General features: G+C 52.3%; 8 protein-coding genes across 8 annotated transcripts; 6 read left to right on the forward strand and 2 right to left on the reverse strand.

The window, feature by feature from the left end:
- Positions 1-479: 479 nt before the first annotated feature.
- KVR01_013212 (uncharacterized protein) lies at positions 480-923 on the forward strand (the record flags this gene model as incomplete). Its single annotated transcript, XM_044792639.1, has 3 exons — positions 480-653; positions 711-747; positions 826-923. The coding sequence occupies 3 exons, from the start codon at positions 480-482 to the stop codon at positions 921-923; spliced, it is 309 nt and encodes a 102-aa protein (XP_044637857.1).
- A 4,529-nt stretch (positions 924-5,452) lies between these two features.
- KVR01_013201 (uncharacterized protein) lies at positions 5,453-7,511 on the forward strand (the record flags this gene model as incomplete). The annotated part of the gene is made up of 2 exons (XM_044790694.1): positions 5,453-6,633; positions 6,773-7,511. 2 exons carry the CDS (start codon positions 5,453-5,455, stop codon positions 7,509-7,511), a joined length of 1,920 nt encoding a protein of 639 aa, XP_044637846.1.
- Positions 7,512-10,111: 2,600 nt separating this feature from the next.
- Positions 10,112-11,321, forward strand: KVR01_013213 (uncharacterized protein). Its single transcript, XM_044785920.1, has 2 exons — positions 10,112-10,413; positions 10,484-11,321. Exons 1-2 carry the CDS (start codon positions 10,146-10,148, stop codon positions 11,218-11,220), a joined length of 1,005 nt encoding a protein of 334 aa, XP_044637858.1. The 5' UTR covers positions 10,112-10,145; the 3' UTR covers positions 11,221-11,321.
- A 716-nt stretch (positions 11,322-12,037) lies between these two features.
- On the forward strand, positions 12,038-12,814 carry KVR01_013221 (uncharacterized protein; the record flags this gene model as incomplete). The annotated part of the gene is made up of 2 exons (XM_044781801.1): positions 12,038-12,051; positions 12,145-12,814. The coding sequence occupies 2 exons, from the start codon at positions 12,038-12,040 to the stop codon at positions 12,812-12,814; spliced, it is 684 nt and encodes a 227-aa protein (XP_044637866.1).
- Positions 12,815-14,230: 1,416 nt separating this feature from the next.
- Positions 14,231-15,085, reverse strand: KVR01_013208 (uncharacterized protein). Its single transcript, XM_044782976.1, has one exon. It carries the CDS (start codon positions 14,900-14,902, stop codon positions 14,447-14,449), a length of 456 nt encoding a protein of 151 aa, XP_044637853.1. The 5' UTR covers positions 14,903-15,085; the 3' UTR covers positions 14,231-14,446.
- Positions 15,086-15,217: 132 nt separating this feature from the next.
- Positions 15,218-17,356, forward strand: KVR01_013206 (uncharacterized protein). Its single transcript, XM_044791142.1, has 6 exons — positions 15,218-15,672; positions 15,785-16,083; positions 16,146-16,391; positions 16,472-16,623; positions 16,700-16,838; positions 16,929-17,356. The coding sequence occupies exons 1-6, from the start codon at positions 15,413-15,415 to the stop codon at positions 17,165-17,167; spliced, it is 1,335 nt and encodes a 444-aa protein (XP_044637851.1). The 5' UTR covers positions 15,218-15,412; the 3' UTR covers positions 17,168-17,356.
- A 1,811-nt stretch (positions 17,357-19,167) lies between these two features.
- KVR01_013176 (uncharacterized protein) lies at positions 19,168-20,683 on the reverse strand. Its single transcript, XM_044788736.1, has 3 exons — positions 20,617-20,683; positions 19,433-20,549; positions 19,168-19,324 (listed from the first exon to the last, which is right to left on the reverse strand). The coding sequence occupies exons 2-3, from the start codon at positions 20,365-20,367 to the stop codon at positions 19,201-19,203; spliced, it is 1,059 nt and encodes a 352-aa protein (XP_044637821.1). The 5' UTR covers positions 20,368-20,549; positions 20,617-20,683; the 3' UTR covers positions 19,168-19,200.
- A 1,251-nt stretch (positions 20,684-21,934) lies between these two features.
- On the forward strand, positions 21,935-22,549 carry KVR01_013165 (uncharacterized protein; the record flags this gene model as incomplete). The annotated part of the gene is made up of 1 exon (XM_044791176.1): positions 21,935-22,549. The coding sequence occupies one exon, from the start codon at positions 21,935-21,937 to the stop codon at positions 22,547-22,549; it is 615 nt and encodes a 204-aa protein (XP_044637810.1).
- Between the last annotated feature and the right edge of the window lie 453 nt (positions 22,550-23,002).

Raw genomic sequence — 23,002 nt, forward strand, 5'->3', positions numbered from 1 at the left:
GTGGTGACGACTGCAAACCACAAAGATGCTTCATGTACATTCAAAGGCTTGAAGATGCTGGGTCTCTGGTTTGAAAAGGTGCTTTAGTCCTCTTGGCACCACCTCCTTCAAGTCTCACCCGTCTCGGGAGATGTTCACGGGTCGTTCAAACTCTGTGAAGCATCATGGGTTGGCTTATAGTGAGCTCCCGAGGTCGCTCTGGTGTAGGCCCAGCAAGTTTCACTGTCTGCCGATGCAGGGGCTATCTGCAGCTTGCATGCGGTGGCTGATACATTTCGTCAAAATGCCCGTTTATGATGAACTCTGAAATGTGGCCCCTGTACTGGGGACCCGTAGGAGCCGTCGGGCCCCGAGATCCTCGAGAGACTAGGCTTTGAGAAACATATTAACCGCTGGGTCCCGCAACGGGATCGGGACGGCCCCGTTGATGATGCTAACTTAGGTCTTACTCCTTGATAGTCATGCCGCTCTTTTTCAGAATGAAGCGTGATGCCATCGACGACGGCGTCCCGAACCCACGTGGGCAGATCAATGCCATCCTTTCGATTGCGTTTGCCTGCATCTCGTTCGTCCTGGTCTTGCTTAGGCTTCTCGTAAGGTGTCTTGTCAATAAACTGGCTGGACCAGATGATTACCTGATCGTCGGCTCTCTGGTATGGTGCACTCAACTCTTCGCCGATTCACCGCACAGACGCTGACCAGATCTTTAGATATTGGCAATCAGCTTGGCGGTGACCTACAATAAAGGTACGTGTCTAAGTTCCATGACTATTTCATTTCCATGCCACCAACCCCGCTCTTTGCACACATCTGAGAGCCATCTAGAGGCAGACAATGGGTTCGGTCTTCACACCGATCAAGTCGACTACCCGCACAAAGTCGAAGCTTTTAAGGTAAGTCATCGTGATTGGCTCTCGAGTTAAATGCTTTGGAATAAGCTGACCCGTGTAGTGGTTCTTCGCCGCGCAAATCATATACAAGATTGCTACTTGTCTGACGAAATTGTCTATACTTTCCCTCTATCTTCGAATATTTCCCAACCGAAACTTCCGCATCTCAACATGGGTCACCGGTGGCATCGTCGTTGCATATACCTTGGCAGCTTGCCTTGTCACAGTCTTTTCATGCCACCCAATATCTAAAGCTTGGGACAAGAAGGCAGAGGGGAAGTGTGTAGACATAATCAAGGTTTGGTACTGTACGTTGGATCCATCCCCTCCTACTTCGGCCTAGTAGCTGACAGACTACCTTACCAGCCACGTCGATCATGATCATCATAACGGACGTGATGATCATTTTGCTTCCTCTGAATCAAATTCGACACCTCCAACTTCCACTCTCTCGAAAGATACTCCTTTCCGGGGTCTTCAGCCTCGGCATATTTGTCATCGTGTGTACCGTCGTCCGTATGTGCACGGTATCACCTACCACCACAGCTCGAGATCAAATATGTAAGTACTCGCAGCTGCTCGCCGCCGCCCTTCAGCCAGTATCTAATCGACGGGGACAGACTATCAAGCAACTTCCAACAGTTGGACTTTCCTTGAGGTAAACATTGGTATAATATGTGCTTGTGAGTCTCGAAGTTCCATTTTCTTGTTCCCCACAGTGACCGCGTTGAAACGTTCCTGCCCAAATGCTGGAGAGTGTTCTCGTCTCGTGCCTCCATGAGTTACACATTTCGACAGTACTGACCTCTACGGACAACTAGGTCTCCCTGTTCTCAGAGTACCCGTTAGAAAAATAATGTCTCCATTTAGGAGCAACAGGACAACTGTTACAGGAAGCCGAAGCCGTACACACGATCACCAACTGCGAACTATCGGCAATATGTCCTCCAGAGGGACAACGAGGAACATGAGGCACGACGATGACAGTTATGAAGAGCTTATCATCCAAGCTACTGGCTCGAAGAAGCTTGATGACTTCAATCATGTATAACAGCCTAAGAGCAAATATTGTACAATATGACTGAGGATTTCTTGTCTCGTAGGACAGAATTTATGATCTCTCTTATTGCAGCTAAGATCCATGGCTGTGTCTTGCAAGAATTCACATCTGCCTACAGAATTGCATGGTATTGTCAACCTGTGTCTAGAGCTAATAATATGGTTTGAGTGTTGTTTACTGACGCGGTGTTCTGGGTACGGCTAAAGTGAATTGTGTTGGGTGGAAATTGGCTGATGCTTTGGTAGAGGTTACTTCCATCTCCTACCACGTGTTCAGTCACTTCGGACCAATACAGACAAATATTTTGCTGGTCGTATCCGGCCTGATGGAGCATGGGCTTGAAGGATTCATTTGAGGGATTCGAGATGGCTTCCGAACGGTGCCTCTCCTGCATTACGGGATCGAATGAATGGAAACGACAAACAGCCCTTCCAACCCTGCCGCGACAGACTCACGCCCACCCCCGGCGAAGCAAGCCCCAACGATCTCATCGACCAAATCCCCACCCCCATACTTGCAGAGGAGCCCGACCCCAACTTGACTTCGACCTCCATACCCGACGTACATACGTAACGTCGACCTCCATAGCAGACAAGACATGACAAGCAATGACGAGACCGGTGACTCGGGCCCCATCAGGATAGAAATGGTCAGAATCCCCGTATTGCAGTATAGTCAGAAGAGAACTCACTGTGTGTGCTTTCCCCCAAATATGTGTCCGGAAATCCAGCGAACACGGCTCGAGACCAAACGAACCGACATCTTCCCGCTGATGCAGACAGTAGCCAACAGCCAGTGCCGTGATACCCTGAGACTTTCTCAAGCGCTTTGTTTCCTTCGATTCCCTCCCTTCGAACCCGTTCCTCCGAAGTCTTTCGCCTGAACATCTTTCCGCAATTCATCCCTTGGGATCCCTTGCTCCGAATGTCCTCCCGTGATTCATCCCATTAACTTCCCTGCCCTCGATTCCCTGCCTCCCTGCTTTCGATCCATTTCGGTGCCGTCCGATTCCTTTTGATCCCGTCTGTTCCCTCCCTCTCGAAAAATGACCCGATTGGAATCCGAACCGGATCCCCTCGTCCCGCCAGAATCTCCAAAATGAATCAAGGACGGCGCGAATGCGTGCCGGCTCCAAGGAAGGCGCCAAAGCCAGTGTAATAATCGAAAGACATGCCAATTGGTCTGTATTGAGCAACCACGGGTGTCTGTTGATTGCGGTTGGATGATATTCACGACGATTCCAAGGTGAGTAGGGGAAAAATAAAAGGTTGAAAAAAACCCCCAAGGTTGAGTCTTGTTGGAGAGTGCCAAGGAGAATTGTGGAAGTCTACGGGCTCTAAGGCGCGAGACGACCGGCCCCCCCAAAAAAAAAAAAGAAAAGAGAGAAAAAGGCCAAGGTTGAGTAGTGTTGGTAAGTGGCTGCCCAGGTGTGGTGCTAATCGAGTGTTGTTCGCGCAAACGAGTTTCATGATTGAGTGCTGAAGTCGGAACCGAGCGTTGTTCACGATCGAGTGTTATGGACGCTAGGGTTGTGTGTTGTTGATGAGCGTATGTTGTGGTAGACAAAGTCTTGGGTGTTTGAATTTGTTGATGTTTGTTGTGGACGACCGAGTTTGACGACTGAATTGTGTTCTTGATAAGGACGACTGAGTAGTGTTGTTCTTGTTGTTGACGATATTGTGTGTTGGGGACGACCGAGGACAGTTGGTGATTGAGTGCCGAGGTGGGAGGGTTTGTGTGACTGGGGTTTGTGTGACTGAGGACGAGGAGACCTAGAAGCCGAAGCAGATGTTTTGGTGTTGCTCTCTCATCTCGATTGGTTCCCCATTGCCCAGATGGGGTTAAGCCGGACCGCCGCGTTAAGGCTCGAGATATGGCCGGATTTCTTTTTCCTTTTTTATTTTTTTAGAGAGAGGCAACTAGGTCATCCTAATCCTCGTCCTTGTTATTGTTGTTGTCGTTGTCGTTGTCGTCGTCGTCGTCGTCGTCGTCATCATCGTCGTCGTGGTTGTCACCACCGACTTCGGCATTTACTGCCCAGTTTCTCAGCACCCAGGCCGGCAATTACGAGGGATCCCCCAACATGGAGCGTGCTGCGGATTACAATGAGGCGATTATCCCTGACACGGTCGTTGTGATCCAGAACATGTGAATCCCAGTCTCGTTGCTCCACGTTGCGCCCACCCTCTGGGCTCTGGTGCCTGTCTCCCACGCGAAAGGCATCATTCAAGCGATCAACATGGTCCGCAACCACGACAAGGACTGCCTGACCCACCACCTTCCCATCGGCTTCGTGCTCGTCGCGATCCTCCGAATGAACAATGACTGCCGGGCGTAGTGACGGTCGTGCCCGGCGCAGTGACGGTGGCCGTCACGGTGACAGGACCTGTAGGCGTATGGCCCCTCCTCCCATCCGCTGGTTTTTAAACAGTTGCCCAGGCAGTTGCCCAGGCCGAGGATCAGGCCCGCCAGGGCGAAGGTGAAGCCTACCGCCCACACGGTGTCTGGCGAGATAGGCATTTTAAGAGGGAGGAGTGAGGGATCGGATTATTTAGTGATTGACTATTCACTGATTCAAATGAATAAAAGAGACCCAAAAAGACGCGGGGCAAGGGAAAATAATAAAGGAGAAGGAAACCGAAGTTCTCACCAGTGCCAGTCAGCAAGGCCTGTTTACCCCCGCAGATGGCGGTGTTCAATGGCAGGTACGATCTGCTCGAAAGCGTGCTGCCCATCACACGCGGACTGCAGCAATTTGCCACGGGAAGTTCCATCTTGCAGTCACGATGGTCCAACCGCTTCTGCATCAACTTAGCTGTGGGCCGTTGTGGAGAATTGAAATTATTCTGCTGCCGGTATATATCAGAGAGTCTTGGAGGGATTTTAAGCAGATTGGATCTTGAGCGCTTACCACTGTGTGAAGGCGCCATGTATATCCTCGGGCGTATACGGAGTAGAAGCGAAACCACTTACTAGATCTTGCAACTAACCCTGCGCAATGCGAGCCCACATCATCGTATTTAATTCTATAGCAGTAACGGCTGTGGCAAAGCTACTCCCCGCCCAACCAGCAGACGGTCTAATCCCGTTATCCGAAAATCTTCTACTATCAACCGGCAGTGCTTATGCGAAAACAAGAGGGAAATGGACTCTGGCTGCCAGTGTAATTTGGGAAACTGTTATGAATGGTTCTATTGCTCAATGTTGCCAAGCTGTAGGTCATGTGGCATCCCCTACAAATGATGTTCATCTGATTGAGCCCCCGGATAATTCAATTGAGGTCCATGGCCAAGGGGACCATCGCACTCCAAGATGTCCAAGCATCCCGGGTACGAAAGTGAATATGAGTGACACTTTTGATTCACTTTGGGATGGATGCTAACCAGAAACTTCCAACGCATCCCTCCATTTACCAGGTACGAGCCAACTGACCCAAATAAAACCCAGCACCACGTAGCGCAAATCTGGAGACAAGACTGAACACCAACACCACACCTCCACGATGGCCAACAAGAAATACACAAGACTGCTTCTTAAATGGGTCAGAAACGCCTATAAGAAGCAAGACCCAAACCCCAGAGAGTCAAGCAACACCAAAGAGAAACACCAAGTGGCCGACTCCAGCCCCGACAAACAGCCCGACGACATCTCGCGCACGCCTGACACAAGCATGGGCATAACAATCGATCCATCCCGCCTCATACGCGGCATCAAGACACCATTCGATGATGGCACACAGGATCCATCTGACCAAACAATTGTCTCCTGCTCCTTCGACACGCCAGACACCACCCCGCTGCTGATCCCAAACCCCCTCGACTCACCCCCAGTGTCCATGGGGCTCTCCCACAGGGGCGAACATCCCCCTCAAAAAGATCCAAACCAAGCCCTCCTCCTCCGCAGCCAGCTTGCCCCATTCCGCGTGATCATAGTCGGCGGCGGCCCCACGGGCCTCATCATGGCGCACGCCCTCCACGAGGCAGGGATGGACTACACCCTCCTGGAGCAGGCCGCCCACATCGGCGCCCCCGACACCACCGCAGACCCAACCCAGCCAGACCACAACAACGGGACCAGCTTCCATCTCCTCTGGCCCGACTCGGCGCGCATCCTGGACCAGCTGGGCCTTTTGCGCCAAGTACAGCAGATCTCATGCCCCGTGCGGACCCGCAACACGGGCTCTGCCAGCACCCCTGGTGAGGACAGCGACGACGTCTTCGCCCGGTCGGAGCCCGACCACGGCCGCCCCTGCATGCTGGTCGACCGCATGGCGCTGCTGCGCGTGCTGCTTGCCAGCCTCCCCCCGGCCGAGCGAGCGGCGCGCGTGCGCATGGGGAAGCAGGTCGTCTCTGTCGAGACGGACGACGCCGGCGTGAGGGTCGCCTGCGAGGACGGGAGCGTCTACCGGGGCTCGGTGGTGGTCGGGTGCGACGGGGTGCACAGCGTCGTCCGGCGGAGGGTGTGTGAGCTGCGGGCCGAGGGGAAGAGGGAGGCGGCGAGGAGGAGGAGCTTTGGTCTTTTGGGAGGTGGCGGGCATGAGGCGGACTCGGCCATGGAGGCGCGGTACTACGGCCTGGTCGGGACGGGACCGCTGCTTGATGGGCTTGAGGCGGGTGTGTGCTATGAGACTCGGTGTGATGCCATCGGCGCGACAGTCCAGGTGCTTACGAGCGAGGACACGATGTAAGATACTTACCCTCCTCTCCCATTTATGCAACCATCTGCTGTGGTTTCGCCATATATCATGAGACCACAGCAGAGTCTTGTATTTCAGCCATGTACATAACATCTCGCATCTGCTAACTGATGAATGTGGCTACAGGCACTTCGTTGTCTACGTCCCGCTCCACAGACCGGTAACCAGGCAGACACACTACCCACCAGAGAACGCCAACCACCTCGCCAGCGTCGTGGCCAACCACCCAATCACAGAGAGAATCAGATTCAGCGACCTGTGGCAGTCACGGAACCACGGCAAGATGCTAGACTTCCACGAGGGCATCGCAGACAAGTGGTACCACGGGCGAATAGTCCTGGCCGGCTCCGCAGCACACAGCACGACGCCCGTCCTGGGCCTCGGGGCTAACGCGGGCATCCAGGGTGTGGTGCAGCTGGCCAACGGGCTGCGGCGGTTCCTTCCTCCTCACCATCACCATCATCAACGTCATAGCCATCATGGCCTGCCTGCTGGTCCAGACACCGCCAGGATCAAGAGGGTCTTCAGGGCATACCAGGCCGCGCGGGAGGACCACGCCCGCACGGCGGCGCTTATCTCGGCCTACTACGCGCGGGCGATCGCGCAGCAGGGCACGCTTTCCATTTTCTGTAACTGGGCTGCCCCGGGCGCCGCTGTGGACGTCAGGATGCTGGATGGGCAGGTGGCGTGGGCGGTCAGGCAGGGCATCACGCTGGAGTATTTGGAGGAGGAGCACTTCAGGGAGGGAAGGCTGAGGTGGGTCAACCCGTGCCGCTGGCCTGATGCTCCCACCAGGGAGCGGGCAGGTGCGAGTGCGAGTGTGTGGTTGTACCCGAGCATCCCGATGCGTGTCAGCACTGGGTGAGTTCTACCGGCTGGAGTGTTCTCCATGACTTCCAAAAGTTGGCACGGGCGGTCTTGACTTCGGGAGGAGGGGAGGCTCACGAGCAGGGTTGCCGTTCACTACACTCAGTATAGTCGGTGTAGTATAGTGCATGTAAATAAGGACACTACACCCTATCACACTAAGGATATTTTGAAGTCCACTATATCATACCAAAGAAGTCAGTATGTGTAGTGTAATGTACGGCAGCCCTCCCTCACGAGTATCCGGGACAGTAAGCTATGACGCGAGGTTGATGGAGTGGCAGCTTCTGTGTTGGACCAACTAGACATTGTCTATAAGGCCCTGTAATCGTCAGGAACGATGTTGTTCCTTGTGTTCCTTGGGAACGGGCAGGGACGCAGACATCCACCTGGTCATTCCGCTTCCCCGCGGCGTGCGCCCGAGCAAACTTCTTCTGTTTACCCACTCCCATCACAGCAGACTGGGTTTTTTGAGACGATCAGCAGGTCTTAGCAACGCAGCTCCATCCAACGTGACCAAGATACCGAACCCAAGGGCAACGATCGAGTGTGCGGTCAGTATCCCACTAAGCAGCAGCACATCTCCGTGGGCGACATCAGGTCCTCACCGTCACGGTCATAGGCCTCGTCTTGGCCTCCTGGAGCCCTGCTACCTTTCATTTCTTCTTTGCCAGATCACGTCACTGCAGCCGCATCCGTGCCCCAGTACGAGACTGGTCCTCGCTGACATCTCCGGCTCCCCTGCACCCACAGTGGCATCTATCCGCAGCTTTCACCAATCATCATACCCAACGGCTTGACAGCAAACATCAAATCCAAGATGAGCTCTCAACATCCTGAATGGTTCCTGACGGACGAGAAGGTCTGTCGCCAGTTTATCGGCAGCTGACACAAGCTGACCATTCCAGATGAGAGAAATAGCGGAGAAACACGCGATTTCGACCCCAATGGTCTTGTTATTGTTCCACTTTTACTTGACCAAAAACCCAGACAACGGACCTGGAAGCCGATCGAAAATGTCCCGCGCACAAATCCGGGTGATTATGCACCGCGAATTCCCAGACACGCCAGTGTCTGATGCCGTTCTGGGGTCTATTCACTATGCCTTCAAACTGCTCTTTCCCAACAGCAAGCTCCGAAATCCCGTATTCCACTTGTCTCCCCAGAGAAAAGCGATACTGGAAGAGTACGCAGGGCAGCAAGGCAGAGTCTTCCGATTTCAAGTTCAAACCAAGCAAAGGCTAGACCGAGTCCGGCAGGGGCTACATCGACTCAAAACTGACCATCATCACTTGATACGGTTTCTCAATCAAGCCCATGAGCTATCTGGTTCTTGGATTCAGCGCCTCCAGCAGGTGCAAGACGACGTGCAGCTACATATAGCCGAAGCTCAGGGCAATCAGCAAGGCTCCAGCGCTCAGGGCAATCAACAAGGCTCCAGCGCTCAGGGAGGGCAAATGCTTGGTGGCGTCGGCTCACACCCGCTTCCGGGACCTCAGGTAAGCTTGTTCCGCGAGAAAATGGGATCCCATGGAGGATCTTGACCTGGTTCCCGCGCCGCTGACACAACAAATCTACGGCTAGCAGCACATACCCAGTCCGCCGGCCCTCACCGACTCAATCATTTACCTGTCGATTACGTGTAGGCGACCTCAGGATCAGAAGCACTTGCCTCTGCCTCAATTACACGTGCAACAGATACAGTCTCTGCCTCAGCCTCCGCCTCAAGAATACATGGATCAGCCCCAGGGACTTCATCCGGATCCCCACACCCCTTCTTCCAGCGGGGGAGGGAGCCAGGTGTCGAACTGAACTGGCATCGGACACAATCCCCGCTCGGTTCTCTTTGCATTGTCGCTGGCCATCGCAAGTAGCAGGGGATTCTGAGGCATGGTGGCCGACCGGCCCCCGCCCTGGCAGAGAGAATTAGCGCATGGATCCTGCTGTTTCTGCTGCCGAGTCTCTAGCATTTTGGAATTCTTTTGGGTCTTTTCATCAGCGAAGTCTACGAGTAAAATACAGGAATAGATACAGCGTTTGTTTCTTTTGGTAGATTTGGAGTCTTCTAATCAGAGAACCTCGTCTAAGAGACCACCCTGCATCGTATGAGAGACCCTCCTGCAAGATACCCGACAACCCCCTACAGGGCAGCCTTCCATTGGGCATCCTTCCATGAGATACCTTTCTACGAGAGACCTGGCACCCTCTCTAGGGCACTCTCCCATACTTAAGTAGGGCATCTTCCCATAGGGCATCCTTCCAGGAGATGACCTCCTATAATTTGCTCTCCTGTGAGATACTCTCCTATAAGATGCCCTCCTACAGAATGCCCTCTTATAGGACATCCTCTTTGAGGATAATTCACTAGAGGTGGGTTTATTTATAGGCAGCCTGTTATGATATTTAACTACTTTATGGAGACGCTGGAGACGTGGTGATGTCACGGTAATATGGTCAACTTATCTGATGCAAGTGGCCGAAAGGAGCCGTGGCGTGGGTGGATGCAGGTTGACTCGCTGACTAACGCGTTTGGGACAGTTTATGTACTTGTGGATGATGACTTGTAGCCAGATAATCCTTCTCAACTTTGAAAATTTAGTCTCGTCGGACCGAAGAAAAAGATCATAAAAACATGGCGGAATCATGTTCGTCCGCACAGCCGCCGCTGCGAATCGGCACGCGGAGGTCAAACCTGGCCGTGGTCCAGGCCGAGAGCATCCGCGACAGCCTGCAGAAAATTGCACCGGGCCGGAGCTTCGAGATAGAGGCGCTGCGCACCCTCGGCGACAAGGACCAGTCGACCGCCCTGTACAACTTCGGGGCAAAGAGCCTGTGGACGACCGAGCTGGAGGAGAAGCTCACGTCCGGGCAGCTTGACGTGATTGTGCACTGCCTCAAAGGTATGTGCCCAGGCACTTTGGGCAGACCTTGGACCTGTGAACCGACCTCATAATTAACCCGCGAGGACAGACATGCCCACCACCCTGCCGGAGACGTGCGAGCTGGCCGCTATCCCGGCGCGGGACGACCCCCGCGACGCCCTCATCGTCAAGGCGGGCCTGCCCTACGACAGCCTCAGGGCCCTGCCGCACGGCGCCGTGGTCGGCACGTCGTCGGTGCGGCGGTCCGCGCAGCTCAGGCGCCTGCACCCGCACCTGCGCTTCGCCAACCTGCGCGGCAACGTCGAGACGCGCCTGGCCAAGGTCGACGACCCGGAGGGCGAGTACGCGTGCATGATCATGTCGGCGGCGGGGCTCGAGCGCGTCGGGCTCGGGCACCGCATCACGCAGCGCCTGGGGTCCTCGGACGGCGGGATCCTGCACGCCGTCGGGCAGGGCGCGCTGGGGCTCGAGATCCGGAGGGGGGACGCGGCGGTGTCGGGGCTGCTGGCCGGGCTGGCTGATGAGGCGTCTACCCTTGCGTGCCTTGCGGAGCGGGCGCTGATGCGCACGCTTGAGGGGGGCTGTAGTGTCCCGATCGGTGTTGAGACGGAATGGGTGGGCCGGCCGCAGGATTCTGTCCTGAGAATGAGGGCGATCGTCGTGAGCCTTGATGGTACCCGGAGTGTGGAAGATGCTATAGACGCGGCGGTTCGGACGCGGGACGAGGCGGAGGCGTTCGGCAGACGGTTGGCCGCGAAGCTTGTGGAGGCTGGGGCTGATGGGATTCTGAAGGAGATCAACACCAACAGACCATCTAAGGACTAACAACACTGATGTGTTGATGACCAGTAGAGACCTAGATCTTAACAGCTTAGAATTATTTCTCAAACACCGAGGGTCGACAAATCTCACGCATTAGACAAGGATACAGTAGTCCATGATGATCGATTTCATCTTTGCCGTTGCCTGAAATTTCTCTGAAGTGTTTAAGTGGTTTCGTTCTTATTTCGTATGCGTCCGAAGCTGGAACTACATGCCGCCTTCACATAGTGGCAAACACCTGAGCAGCCCGTGCCTAGGTAAACACCTAGTACTAGTAGTATATTAGTGAATGAACTCATTGAGTGGCAACTGTTTAAGAATGACGATACCAGTAGCATCTCACCGAGAAAAGCATCAAGAATCATCACTACGCAGAGTGAGCTGAAGGTCTCACCATTTGCGCATCGGGTCCGTCACTTGGGCAGTCAACTTTGTCATATGATAAAGAATCACATGTGTTTGGAGCCAAGAACTACCAGTGAATAGGAGGACGGTTGTGTCGTTTTGTATGAGGGAGGATAGCGAACAAGGCCATCACTCGATGTTGCATTTCACCACAGTCTCGACCTATCTCGAGTCACTGGAAGTCATGAGCCACCACGGATCAAACACTTTGCAATGTCATCACCACAAGTGAATCTATTCCCACTTCAATGTGGGCGTTACCTCCATGTCCGATTATAAAATTCGACGTCGCTGCCAAACAATCCAGACACGACATGGACTCTCGCTAACCGCAATGTACTGGATCAACCAATAATTCCAAAGAAAAGGCTTACACCCTGATGACGGCCTCGAACAGGCTCACCATCCTGCGATCATGTGTGTCATGAAGTAAGTGGTAAATCAGGACTGGCTTCTTCTACGTTCGTTGTAGCGAAGAGTATGCCCCAGAATCAAATTTGACTAACTGCGAACACACGACAGATACCCGGCACATCGCGGCTGCAAGCATCCCGACAAGATCACCTTCGTAGGCCGCAACTGGACCGAGCTAATCGAAATCGAACTCTGCCGCGATGCCGAGCTCGCCAGCAGACACGAGCTGGGGAGGGGTGGAAGAGTAAGGTGCGAGGACCCGGGCTGGCAGGCGGAGGTCGACCCCGACATCGACGTCTGGTGCGTCGACTGTGAGAACGAGGACGACTACGAGTGGTCCGCCGAAAACATGTGCGGACGGTTCGCGAACGAGCTCGAGAACTGGCGGGCTCAGGGCATCCTGGACGAGCAGGAGTTGGGCGCGGTCCGGCGCGACATCGACCGCGCGCTCCGCAGGCACCGGGACGAGGCCAACGGGCCGCGGGGGCCGTACAACAACTCGTACTACGTGCTCCAGGAAGCGCTGGAGACGTTCATGGCGTACTGGGACCAGTACATCACGGACAAGAGGGCGCGGATGGAGGAGGAGGAGGCGTGGAGGCTGGCCCGCGTGGGAAACCGCGTGGACGAGGCCCTCGAGACGTCCGTGTTCCCTCCCGGCTATCTCGCCCAGGCGGAGGAGGCTCGGGCCCGGGACGAGTCGCGTCAATTCACGCGCCGTCGCAGGCCCGGCAGGCTGGCACAGTTCTTCGGTGGAGGGAGGAGCTCGAAGAGGTAAGGGCTGGAGACTGTCTGCCGGGTCAGAGACCTGTTGGAGGGTGGCCAGCTAAACGTCTTGATATTGTGGACACTTTTGTCTGCTACGGCGGGATGGACATGTTTTTGTTGAATTGTTTTGCGGTGGATTACAGTGTCATGCTCAAGTGGCTTAATCACACCGCGATAGTTACTGCACAATAGGGGTGCCAGATGATTTCAGACTTTTCATCACCTCAAAAGCCAATACACCCAATTTGTAACTTAGCAACGCAACATATATCCAGAGCCCTCTCAATTAAGGTGGAGAATTTAGTCATTATTGACCCGTGAGAGCAGGACAGAAGCAAGGCTGACTACCAAGGTGTGTACAAGATGAGATGAACCTTGGCACATGCGGGCGATGCAAATAACCAGCCACCTGGACAGCTATGGCCTATGTAGGTCACGGGTCCCCAAGAATTCGCACCCGCCGCCTTCAATGTTGTGATTACGCATTTGGCTATTCGTCTGCTTGTCTGAGTATATGGAAGTGTGACGATAAATTCCAGCCAGTCTGTCGCACTATGTGGCCCAGATCCCGTGTTGAATTGAATCGACTTTACCACTTACTTAGGTAGCATCTCAAACACATGCCATCTACGTATTTGGGAATATATCTACTTCCACCACACCGTCAATGGCGCCCCTACTGAAGCCCATTCTCCCGGGAGCGAGAAGGACGTCAAGTTTGACACCCGCCAGACAAGCGCTCCGGCGCCATCCTACGCAGATATTATTAGCCCATCACTTCAGGTTGAGCCGCCTGCTCGAGATCCACCCGCGGCAGACCAAGCGGCGTTGACGGAGCAAGGACGGAGCCACAAAAACCGGACAGGGCCCAAAAATGTGTATGGCCCAAAAGCAAGAGCCGGATGGAGTATTCGAGACAGGACCAACCCAAACACTCGCAATTTGCATATGCAGAGCGGAGTGCGTACGTACGTAGCACGCGCGCACACACAGTCGTCACACAAAGATTCGAGGGGCAACGGTGGTCTCAGATCTCGGGGCTGGAACGCGGTGCACATTCTGCAGCACAATACGGCGCTGCTCCTGTACTGTGAAAAAAGACACGAAAAAAAACCCACACCCCTTCTTTCATCTTGAGCTTGGTACGGTAGCATGAAATCAGGAGCCCCGGGCCAAATCAACAAGCTACGTATGTATGGAATTAACGAGTCTCTCTCTCTCTGTCTTTCTCTTGTCTGACATTGGGTGGTTGGGGGGGGGGGGTAATATAGGAATATGGTTGATATGGCAACGACGTGTACTGGAATAAACTGATGGGGTTTTGCGCGATTTGGCTAATAAATGCGATTAGAGCCTCTTAGAGCTGGGTTGGGCTGTGGGTAGGGTGATGAATGAGTGTTTACTGTCTTGTTAGCTGGTTGGTCACTTTTCTGCTACTGCTGCTGCATTGGCACTATACTATACTAGCATAGCACTACATAGTACCACACTTAGCACTACTTACTCCCCTTTACCTCTTCTTTTTATAATTAACCACGAAGCATGATGTATCGCATTGACTAGACGGCACACGCTATCCTCGGAGCTGCCCACCAGCATATTTGGTACCTAGGTAGCTTCCCTGCGCCCCCAACACCAAGCCTCACTCCGGCTTGGGTACCGCCCCAGACGCTATAGCTTGGGCAATGTCCCGGGTAGTGGCACTGTCGACGAACTCGACAATCTCCTTGATCTTGGACCCGTCATCCGTCATCTTGAGCACGATCATATACTCGTTGGCATAGGGGCCATAGTCTGTCTCGCCGGTTGACTTGAGGTGCAGCAAGACCTGGCGTAATGTGTCGTCGACGAGCATGTCCTCCCCCTCAACGAGGCTGATCTTGACGTCCCGCACCTTTTTGAAACCGGGGATGATAAAGTCCTGGTACTCCTTGTTGCTCCATGGCGAGGTGTACCATGATGATGGGACGGTAGAGGGGCGGACGATTTGTTTGCAGTCTGGTGTGCGAGCGGCTATCACTCCGTCTGGGGAATTGGTGTTGAAGCCTTCTATGTAGCTGGTGGCTGTTTTGATGAGGGTGTAACGAATTGAAGACATCTTGTTGTGGAGCTCGCAACTTGCAGTGGGATTGGGTGTACGTCAGGCTTGAAAGAAGAGACCGCGCTCGATGACTGGACTGAGCAAAATCGAGCGTTGGTGGAGAGGAAACCGTTGAATGTATTTATTTGTGAGAAGCACGGGGCGTGTCGCCATTCATGGATCACTGCTTGAATACGCCGCAGACCTACAGAAAGTGGCACGACGCACAGTGCTATCGGATGCTTCGGGTTGGTGCCTGTGTCTTATGCAAGGTACTTAAGCAAGATACATGTGATACATCGTCGCACATCCTGCAGACGCTAGCACATACCTGCCTACCTAGGTACCTACCTACCTAGGTACTCAATTGCTTGGCTTGATCCGTTGTGGCGGGACCTTGCTCTGTCGCAGCTCGGCATTCTCTGTCATCTTTTCAATCTGCAACGAGCAAGTTAGACCACATTGGGTCCCTTCCTATTCAGCGTCTCCTGCATTTATCATTCTGTTCTGTCATTCTCAGATCTTGAAATGGCATTGGAAGGTCAAAGACGAGCCGAAAGTCCGCCGGACGACCGCGACTTCTTTCCATATCATCGTGATGAAGCCACGTTTGAGGACTTGGACAACTACAAACGTTACGGCCTGCATCCTATCATACCGGGAGACAGCCTACCCAAGCCATCGACATGCGTCAGCCATCCACAGAAAAAACCAAGATATACAATCATAGTCAAAATCGGATTCGGCGCGTTCTCGACGGTGTGGCTTGCACAAGATGCTGATACTAGGTGAGCGGCTTGGATTCTTGGAGGATGAGACCCATTGCAACCCCATCAAACCCGGCACAAAGGAAGCAACCATTTTTTGAACCCTTTGGCTTATTATATTCACTACATATAGGCAATTTTTTGCGGTGAAAGTGGGGCAAGGAAAGGCCGATGCTGATCTGAGCACTGAAGCTCGGATTTTGCAGCATATTCGCCAAAGTACGGGCCGTGGTCGGGAGCACATTATCCACCTCTATGATCTTTTCACTATAAAAGGGCCCAACGGATACCACGAATGCTTTGCAACAGAGGTTGTGGTACCTCTTTCATCAATCAACATGGAGTTTTCGAAGAAATTCACCCCAAATCGCCTGAACAGGCAGATCGCCCTCGGATTTGACCATCTCCATAGTCAAAAGATCGCGCATGGAGGTGAGCGCACGGTACACATGTGCCTGTTTAGCTTTTTGCTAACGGAATATTTCCTGGTCTAGATCCGCACTATGGAAATGTAGGCATTGCAGTGCCTCAGATCAACCAGTTCAATGGGTTTGATCTTATGGATCATATTGGAGGAGAGCTGGAGATGTCACCGGTCATACCAGTCAACGCATCATACCCTATGGAAACCGTCCCTGCTTATATGGTAGGATCAGTATCAATTTTCGACTTCCTGCGTGCTCAGAATGCTTTCCCTACCTATGACCAACAAGACATCAGAATTCTTGACTTTGGTAGAGGTGAGCCTTGACTCGAAGAAGACGAGTTATTAAGCAACGGTGTGAGTATGAAATACATACTACTAATAACCATTTCCTAGCTTTCTGGGTTGATACTCCCCGTCCTCTCAAAGGCGCATGTCCCATGGCGTTCCGAGCTCCTGAGGCTGCCATGTTTGGGCCTGATATGTCGAATGGGGAGATAGGGTGTGCCTGGAGCCAGCCGTCAGATATTTGGGCGATCGGATGTCTGGTAAGTCAACTCAAGGCATTGCACTCAGATTTCGAGTGGTATATCCAAGTCTTTACTAAACTACTTGTTCCACAAGTTCTTTCGAATTGAAACGGAGTTTCCCCTCTTTTATCCCAGATGGTCGGCCAAGGAACACATTATTGGCCACACAGATCTCAGCGGGCCGGTCCCACTAGAATGGCGCAAGTACTGGCCCCAGTCAGCTGATTCACGAGGTAAATGATACACGTCTATTCATGTGCCCCCAACATCAAGACAACTGTACTGAGACACAAAAACGCTAATTTCAATAATATGGTCTGCAGCGCCCCCTACGGAACTTGACCCCCGGAAAATTGAGGAGGCATGGCGGTTGCGCCTACCAACAAATAGCACCTTGCGTTCGCTGCTGATGCGCATGATCAACACCAAGCCGGAAGACCGACCTTCTATACGCGAAATTCTGAGAGACCCTTATTTCGGCCATAATCAAAGTAGTAATGACACCTACGATTCTTGCGGCGATCAGGAAGCCGACGAGGTTGATAGAACTATCGGAGAATAGAAGCGCTAGGTTGTCATAGAAATCAGGGAGAATGGTCGCATCTCAGAAGCTGAAAGCAGGTCGGTGAGGTTGTGTGGAATATCGAATTAGTAGAACTCGGCCGGCTTGATGCTGGGGATTGTAGTAGATTCCGCATAGATGCTGCTGTCTAGCAATAGAAGAACACATGCGACGATCGAGGTAGAGGCATTTGAGTCATTTTGACAAATGGAATACTGAAAAATCTCCAAATCATGCATCTGACTGCAAGTGGCCACCAGAATAATGAGCTAGGTTTAACCAGTCCTCTTCACTGTGTGGCATGGCATCACGACTCGTTCGATTGGGTAGTCATGGTCCATTTGAGCATCGTTTTGGTTACGATGAAGCTCCTGGATAAGATTTGAAAAGAGTTTGGTGGCTCGCGTGAATTATTTAAGATTTTCTTCATCCCACATCGTGTTACTTGCCACGTCTGCCTGGCTCAAGTGCCTATCAAGTACCTAGGTAAGTTGCAAGAAGGAAGGGCAGTCAGTAATCCTTTTGGAGCCTCGGTGATAATTAAAAAAGACTGGGTCAGACGTCCTTAGCTATACTAGAGGGAATACTAAGGTGTGTGACCAATGGGACTGGCGTCCGAAGCAAGATTCGAAAGACGATCAACGGCGCCGTTTGCAACCCAGCTCAGGCTGCCTCTAGACAGTAACAAGCGAGTCCCCAAACGCCTCGCGACCCTTCATCCCATCACCCCAGTGACTCGTTCACTGCCACACCCTCACTCTAGCCAAATAATTATGAACTTCCATCACAGGCCAGCAACCAGGGCAGACTCGGATGGCCGAGTGGTCGGGCACCCACCGCAAAGCCATCTCCCTTACGCCAATCCCGATAGCCACGAGTTCAACTTCCCCATCAATCAACTTGGGGCGCAACAGAAAGGCTCCTCCCCTAGTACTTGCTGTGCTTATAGGGTGCAACCATAGTGTGGCCGACAACAAGAGACGTAGGCCCATTCGACACCGGGGGCCGAACTCTTTTGCCCTTTCGCCAAAGTCCAATCTCCTAGGCAGTTCATAACGCGCTGGTATATCAAGGAATTTATATGTGACAAGTAGGCCAACGTCGACGCCATATTATTCTACTACTGTGGCTGGATCATTCTCGCATGGTTCAGCTACTCCCTAATACTTGCGTTCTATCGTATCCATTTACACCCACTGGCCAGATTTCCCGGTCCAAAGCTCAAGAAGGCGTTGTGTTAATTGCGTGCCATGACCTCACTCATGGGGCGGCCCACCGCTGACATGGAAGTTAGGTTCAGACACATCAGACATTACAATGATTAGGTATATCAAGTGCCAGCATTACAGGAAGTCAAGTGGTTCATCACCTCTGACCAATGACAATGACAGACCTTCCACCCACCCACTACCTACCAGGGGGAGGGGGGGTCCCTAATATAAGTATATAATTATATTAAAAATTAATATTTAAATAGAATTTAGACATTATAATTAAATATTAATAGAAAGTTAATAAAATGCTATTATAAGTGAAATTTATTAAGGGGTTAATATTCTATTAAGTTATAATATTATATTAATATATATAAAGAATTTTTAAAATTTTTAAATCTATTAATATTAGATTTTATAAGTTAGTTTAATGAATTAAAATTTATATTTCTATATTTCTATAGCTTTTAATATATTATATATAGTTAAGCTTAATAATAGTTAATAGGTAGTTAGGTTAGAGATAAGTTAAAAAAAGAAGAAAAAAACTTAATTTTAATAGGAATTAAACCCCTTTTTTTACCTATATATTAAGCCTCTAATAGTATATTAAAGCTTAATAGTATATTAAATTAAAAAGCGTTATACGATTTATATAAGACGAAATAATTTTAGTATTATAAAATACTTATAAAAGCCTTTTAATAGTATGTAGGTATTATGTTTTGCTTATGTTAGAAAACCCCCCTCCCCCTGGTAGGTAGCAAGGATGAAAACCAAAACAACCGCGGGCCCCCACCGCCTACACCATGACTTATTCTAGAGCTTACTAGCTTGTTGCACAATTGTTACCGCGTTGGCAAAGGACAGCTCGTCCATTGTCTCCTTCCACAGCCGGGCAGAAATCTTTGCGCCCTCATCCGTATAGACGATGGGAGGCATCCTAAGGGAAAGCGGGTATACTTTTAGCGTGGGGGCCCAAAAGGGGACCAGGCAGGACCTGATCAAGGGGGGTGATGCCCAGGTCAAGGTTCAGTAATAAGTCACTTACGGCACGATCTTCCCGAAGGACAGGAACTGCCCGTGGGCGTCCTCGCCGTGGTTGACAGCGGCGTCGGTCATGAGGCGGGCGCCGACGGCGGAGGAGTTGCCGACACGGCGGAGGATGGCCTTTACGACGGCGCCGGGCGGGGTCCCGTCGATGTCACGGTTGAACTGGGAGTCGTGTATGGCGCCCGGGGAGGCCGCGTCGATGACGGCCACGGAGGGGGGCACGGCCTTGGCGAGAGCGCGGACAAAGAAGTGGCCCAGCAGCTTGGACACGAACATGCGGTCGTTTGTGTTGTCGGCGAGCTGGCCGGGGGCGTCGAGGGCGGGCAGGATGGGCACGTCCTCGGCGAGGGGGAAGCGGGCCCAGCAGGCGACCTCGGACAGGGTGAGGGTGATGCGGGTGGGCTGGGGCTGGCTGGGGCGCACGCGGCTCGCGATGGGGAGCAGCAGGACGGCCAGCAGGGCCGTGGAGATGTAGTTGACCTGGATGATCTCGTCGTGGCCGGTGGCCGGGTTGACGGCGCGCTTGGCCGGGCAGATGCCGGCGTTGAGGATGGCGATGTCGAGGCGGGCCAGGGTCTTGGCGGCGCGGTCGGCAAAGGCCACGACCGAGTCGTACGAGGACAGGTCGAGCTTCCAGACCTCGACCGTGTCCTTTTCCTTGCCCTTGAGGCCGGCCAGGAGGCCCTCGGCGGCGGCCCTCCCCTTCTCTTCATCGCGCACGGCCAGGATCAGCTTGCTGACGCCCAGCTCGAGCAGCTGGCGGCTCGTCTCGAGCCCGACGCCGCTGTTGGACCCGGTCACCAGGGCGGTCCTGCCGCTGAGGTCGACATGTTTGACGGGCTGGGGCCTGGCCGTGAGCTGGTGATACAAGTAGCGAGGGAAGCTCGCCTGCTTCTCCGGGGTCACGTCAAACTTGGGGTCCTGGTCCGCCATGGTTCCAGACGTGCCGTGTCGGGTCGTTGGCGCTAGATCAGATGCAGATGAGGGAGGCACACAAGTCGTGACTTGGGAGCGAAGACTTCCAACTTCCGACTTCTTACTTCCAACTTCCAAGGTGTGCCAAGTTGGGAGAGGAAATGGCGGACGAAGGAAGGCAGGCTTGCGCAGGAGGCGGCCTAGAGAGCAATCAGTTGGTGGATTGGGACTCGAGACCTGGCGACATGGAAGCATGTAATGTTATACTCTCACATCTTATAATCCGTATGGTTGGTTGGTTGCTGGGCCCCTGCCGGAACAACGACCAACGGACCGTCACATCGCCATCTGCTACTGCTACTAGTACTGCTACTATAGATATACGGAGTATGGTGTGGGATGGAGGGCAGGGTCCCTGTCCGGAGTGCGTGGGGCTGGTGGGGCAACCAACACCGACAAGGAAGAATCACCAACGGGGCTTGATACTGCACATGTGTGTTACTGATATCAACCCCGTGGGCTTGTTATTTTCCAACGTTGCTTCCTGGCTCGAGCTTACAGCACTATATACTGTCTAACAAAACCCACGACGGGAGTGGCTACCCGGGTAGCTAGGTTAGGGCACGTCGGGGGGATCCTACTGACGGCTGCAGCCCTATCCCTTCCTTGATACACGCCCGAGGCACAATGAAAGTCCAGTGTCCATGGATCCGGGCGGTGACTGCACCAACCCTGGAGATTGGCGGTCATCTAATCCGTACACCGTATCGAGCACCAACAAGCACTTGCAGGCCTCTAGCTTGCTGGGGAGGAAGCAGGTGTGTAATGATGTACGTAGACAAAGTGCGTGCTGTGTATAAAGTAAGACGAGAAATCTGCCAGGGTCCACGAGCACTCGAGACGAGTTAGTCCAGATAACGATCGGTAGAGTTGAATTCTTTCTTGTCCTGCCGGAAGTCGAGGTTGTCAGCCTGCTCACTTTATAATAAACTCTATCGTCTTCACAAAGCACGGGCAGATCCACGATACCCGCTCGTTGTAGTCAGACCACAGGTCTACAGAGGCAACAACTTTCTTGCTCAAGCACCTGCTCCCAACATGGCCATAGACACGGCTTCGGGATCGGCGTCAGTATGCAGGCGCCAAAACGACACCACCGCGGGAAGTATCAAGACGGACACAGATGATAGTGACAGACTACTGGCCCAGCAATATAAATTTTGAGGAGAAGAAATAAGCATTGATATAGTATAAAAGAAAAATATAATATAATCTCACTTACAGCTATAATAAGTTAGAATAAAGTCCTTTAATTAGTTAAGGGACTAATTAGTTAGAAATAGGTGTCTAGCTTCTGATTTCGGGTGTATGAATTTCCTCCCTCTACCTAGATACTTGAGTGGTCTCCGATCATGTCCCTCGGCCATTGACTGCTTCAGCTATCGAAAATTGGCAAACACAGCTCTGCCACTTCTATAACTAGGTACAGTGCATAGCGAGAGCTCATCTTTATTTCTGTGCGTGCAGACAATTGTCTGAGACGTTCCAGATATCCACTGCCAGTGTCTACCAGCGGGATGCGGAAATGGCAGACTTCAAATTCACACTCCAAGGGTCATTGTTAGAGCATGCTCAAGGGTCCTCCTCCTACCTGCCAGTCGTGGCAGTCACAGTTGTAGCCCTCGCAGTCACCTATCCTTTTGTCAAGGACCTTTACCCGCAGCCGATCCCTGGGATCCCATACAACAAGGCCTCCACAAAGACCATTCTGGGCGACGTGCCCGACGTTGGGGAGCACGCGAAGAAGAGCCAGAGCTTCCGGACCTGGTTCCTGGGCCAGGCACACAGGCACGACTCGGCCACCACGCAGGTGTTCCTGGGGCCCCCTTCCAAGGCGGCGGTGATCGTGTCCGACTACCGCGAGGCTAACGGCATCCTGAGCCACCGCGATGGCGTCGACTTCAAGCGCGGCCCGGGGCTCAAGGTCGATGCCTTGCGCGGCATCCTCCCGCACGCCTTGCCGGCCACGGAGACCTCCAACCCGGACCCCCACAGCAGCCGGGACCTGGCCAGGGACCTGATGACAATATCATTCATTCCCGCACACGGCCGGCGGCCCTCGCATCTACGACGCCGCCTGTCCCTCGCTGGAGCTGTGGCGTACGAGGCCACTCGCGCATGGCCGAGGGCCGCCCCCTGACGTGGCAGACGGCATTAGCGACTTTTTGCTTGGCGACATCCTCGGCGCTGCCCTGGGCCTGCGGCCGGATAGAGGTAACATCCAGCATGAGAGTGGTATAAAACCGGACGGAAAGGCTAACTAAAGTACCTATACTTAATAAGCTATTATATAAAGCTTTTATTTTTTAATATTATTATAATAAGTTTATATTATTTTTATTATATTAAATATAATATTTATTTATTTATTTTAATTTATATTTTATAAATATTTTATTTTAAAATAATTTAAATAGATTTTTAATATTTTTAAATTTTAAATCTTTATTAAATAAATCTATTAAATTTAAAATCTATACTTATTTATATATATTTTTTAGAATTTAAATTTAATCTTTTATTAAAGCTTTTAAAACTTCTATAAAAATTATAATTTATTTAAATTTTATTTTAAACTTTATTAATAAAGTAT

The sequence above is a fragment of the Diaporthe batatas genome (genome assembly GCF_019321695.1).
Source record: "Diaporthe batatas strain CRI 302-4 chromosome Unknown Contig00024, whole genome shotgun sequence".
Classification (NCBI taxonomy): Eukaryota; Fungi; Ascomycota; class Sordariomycetes; order Diaporthales; family Diaporthaceae; genus Diaporthe; species Diaporthe batatas.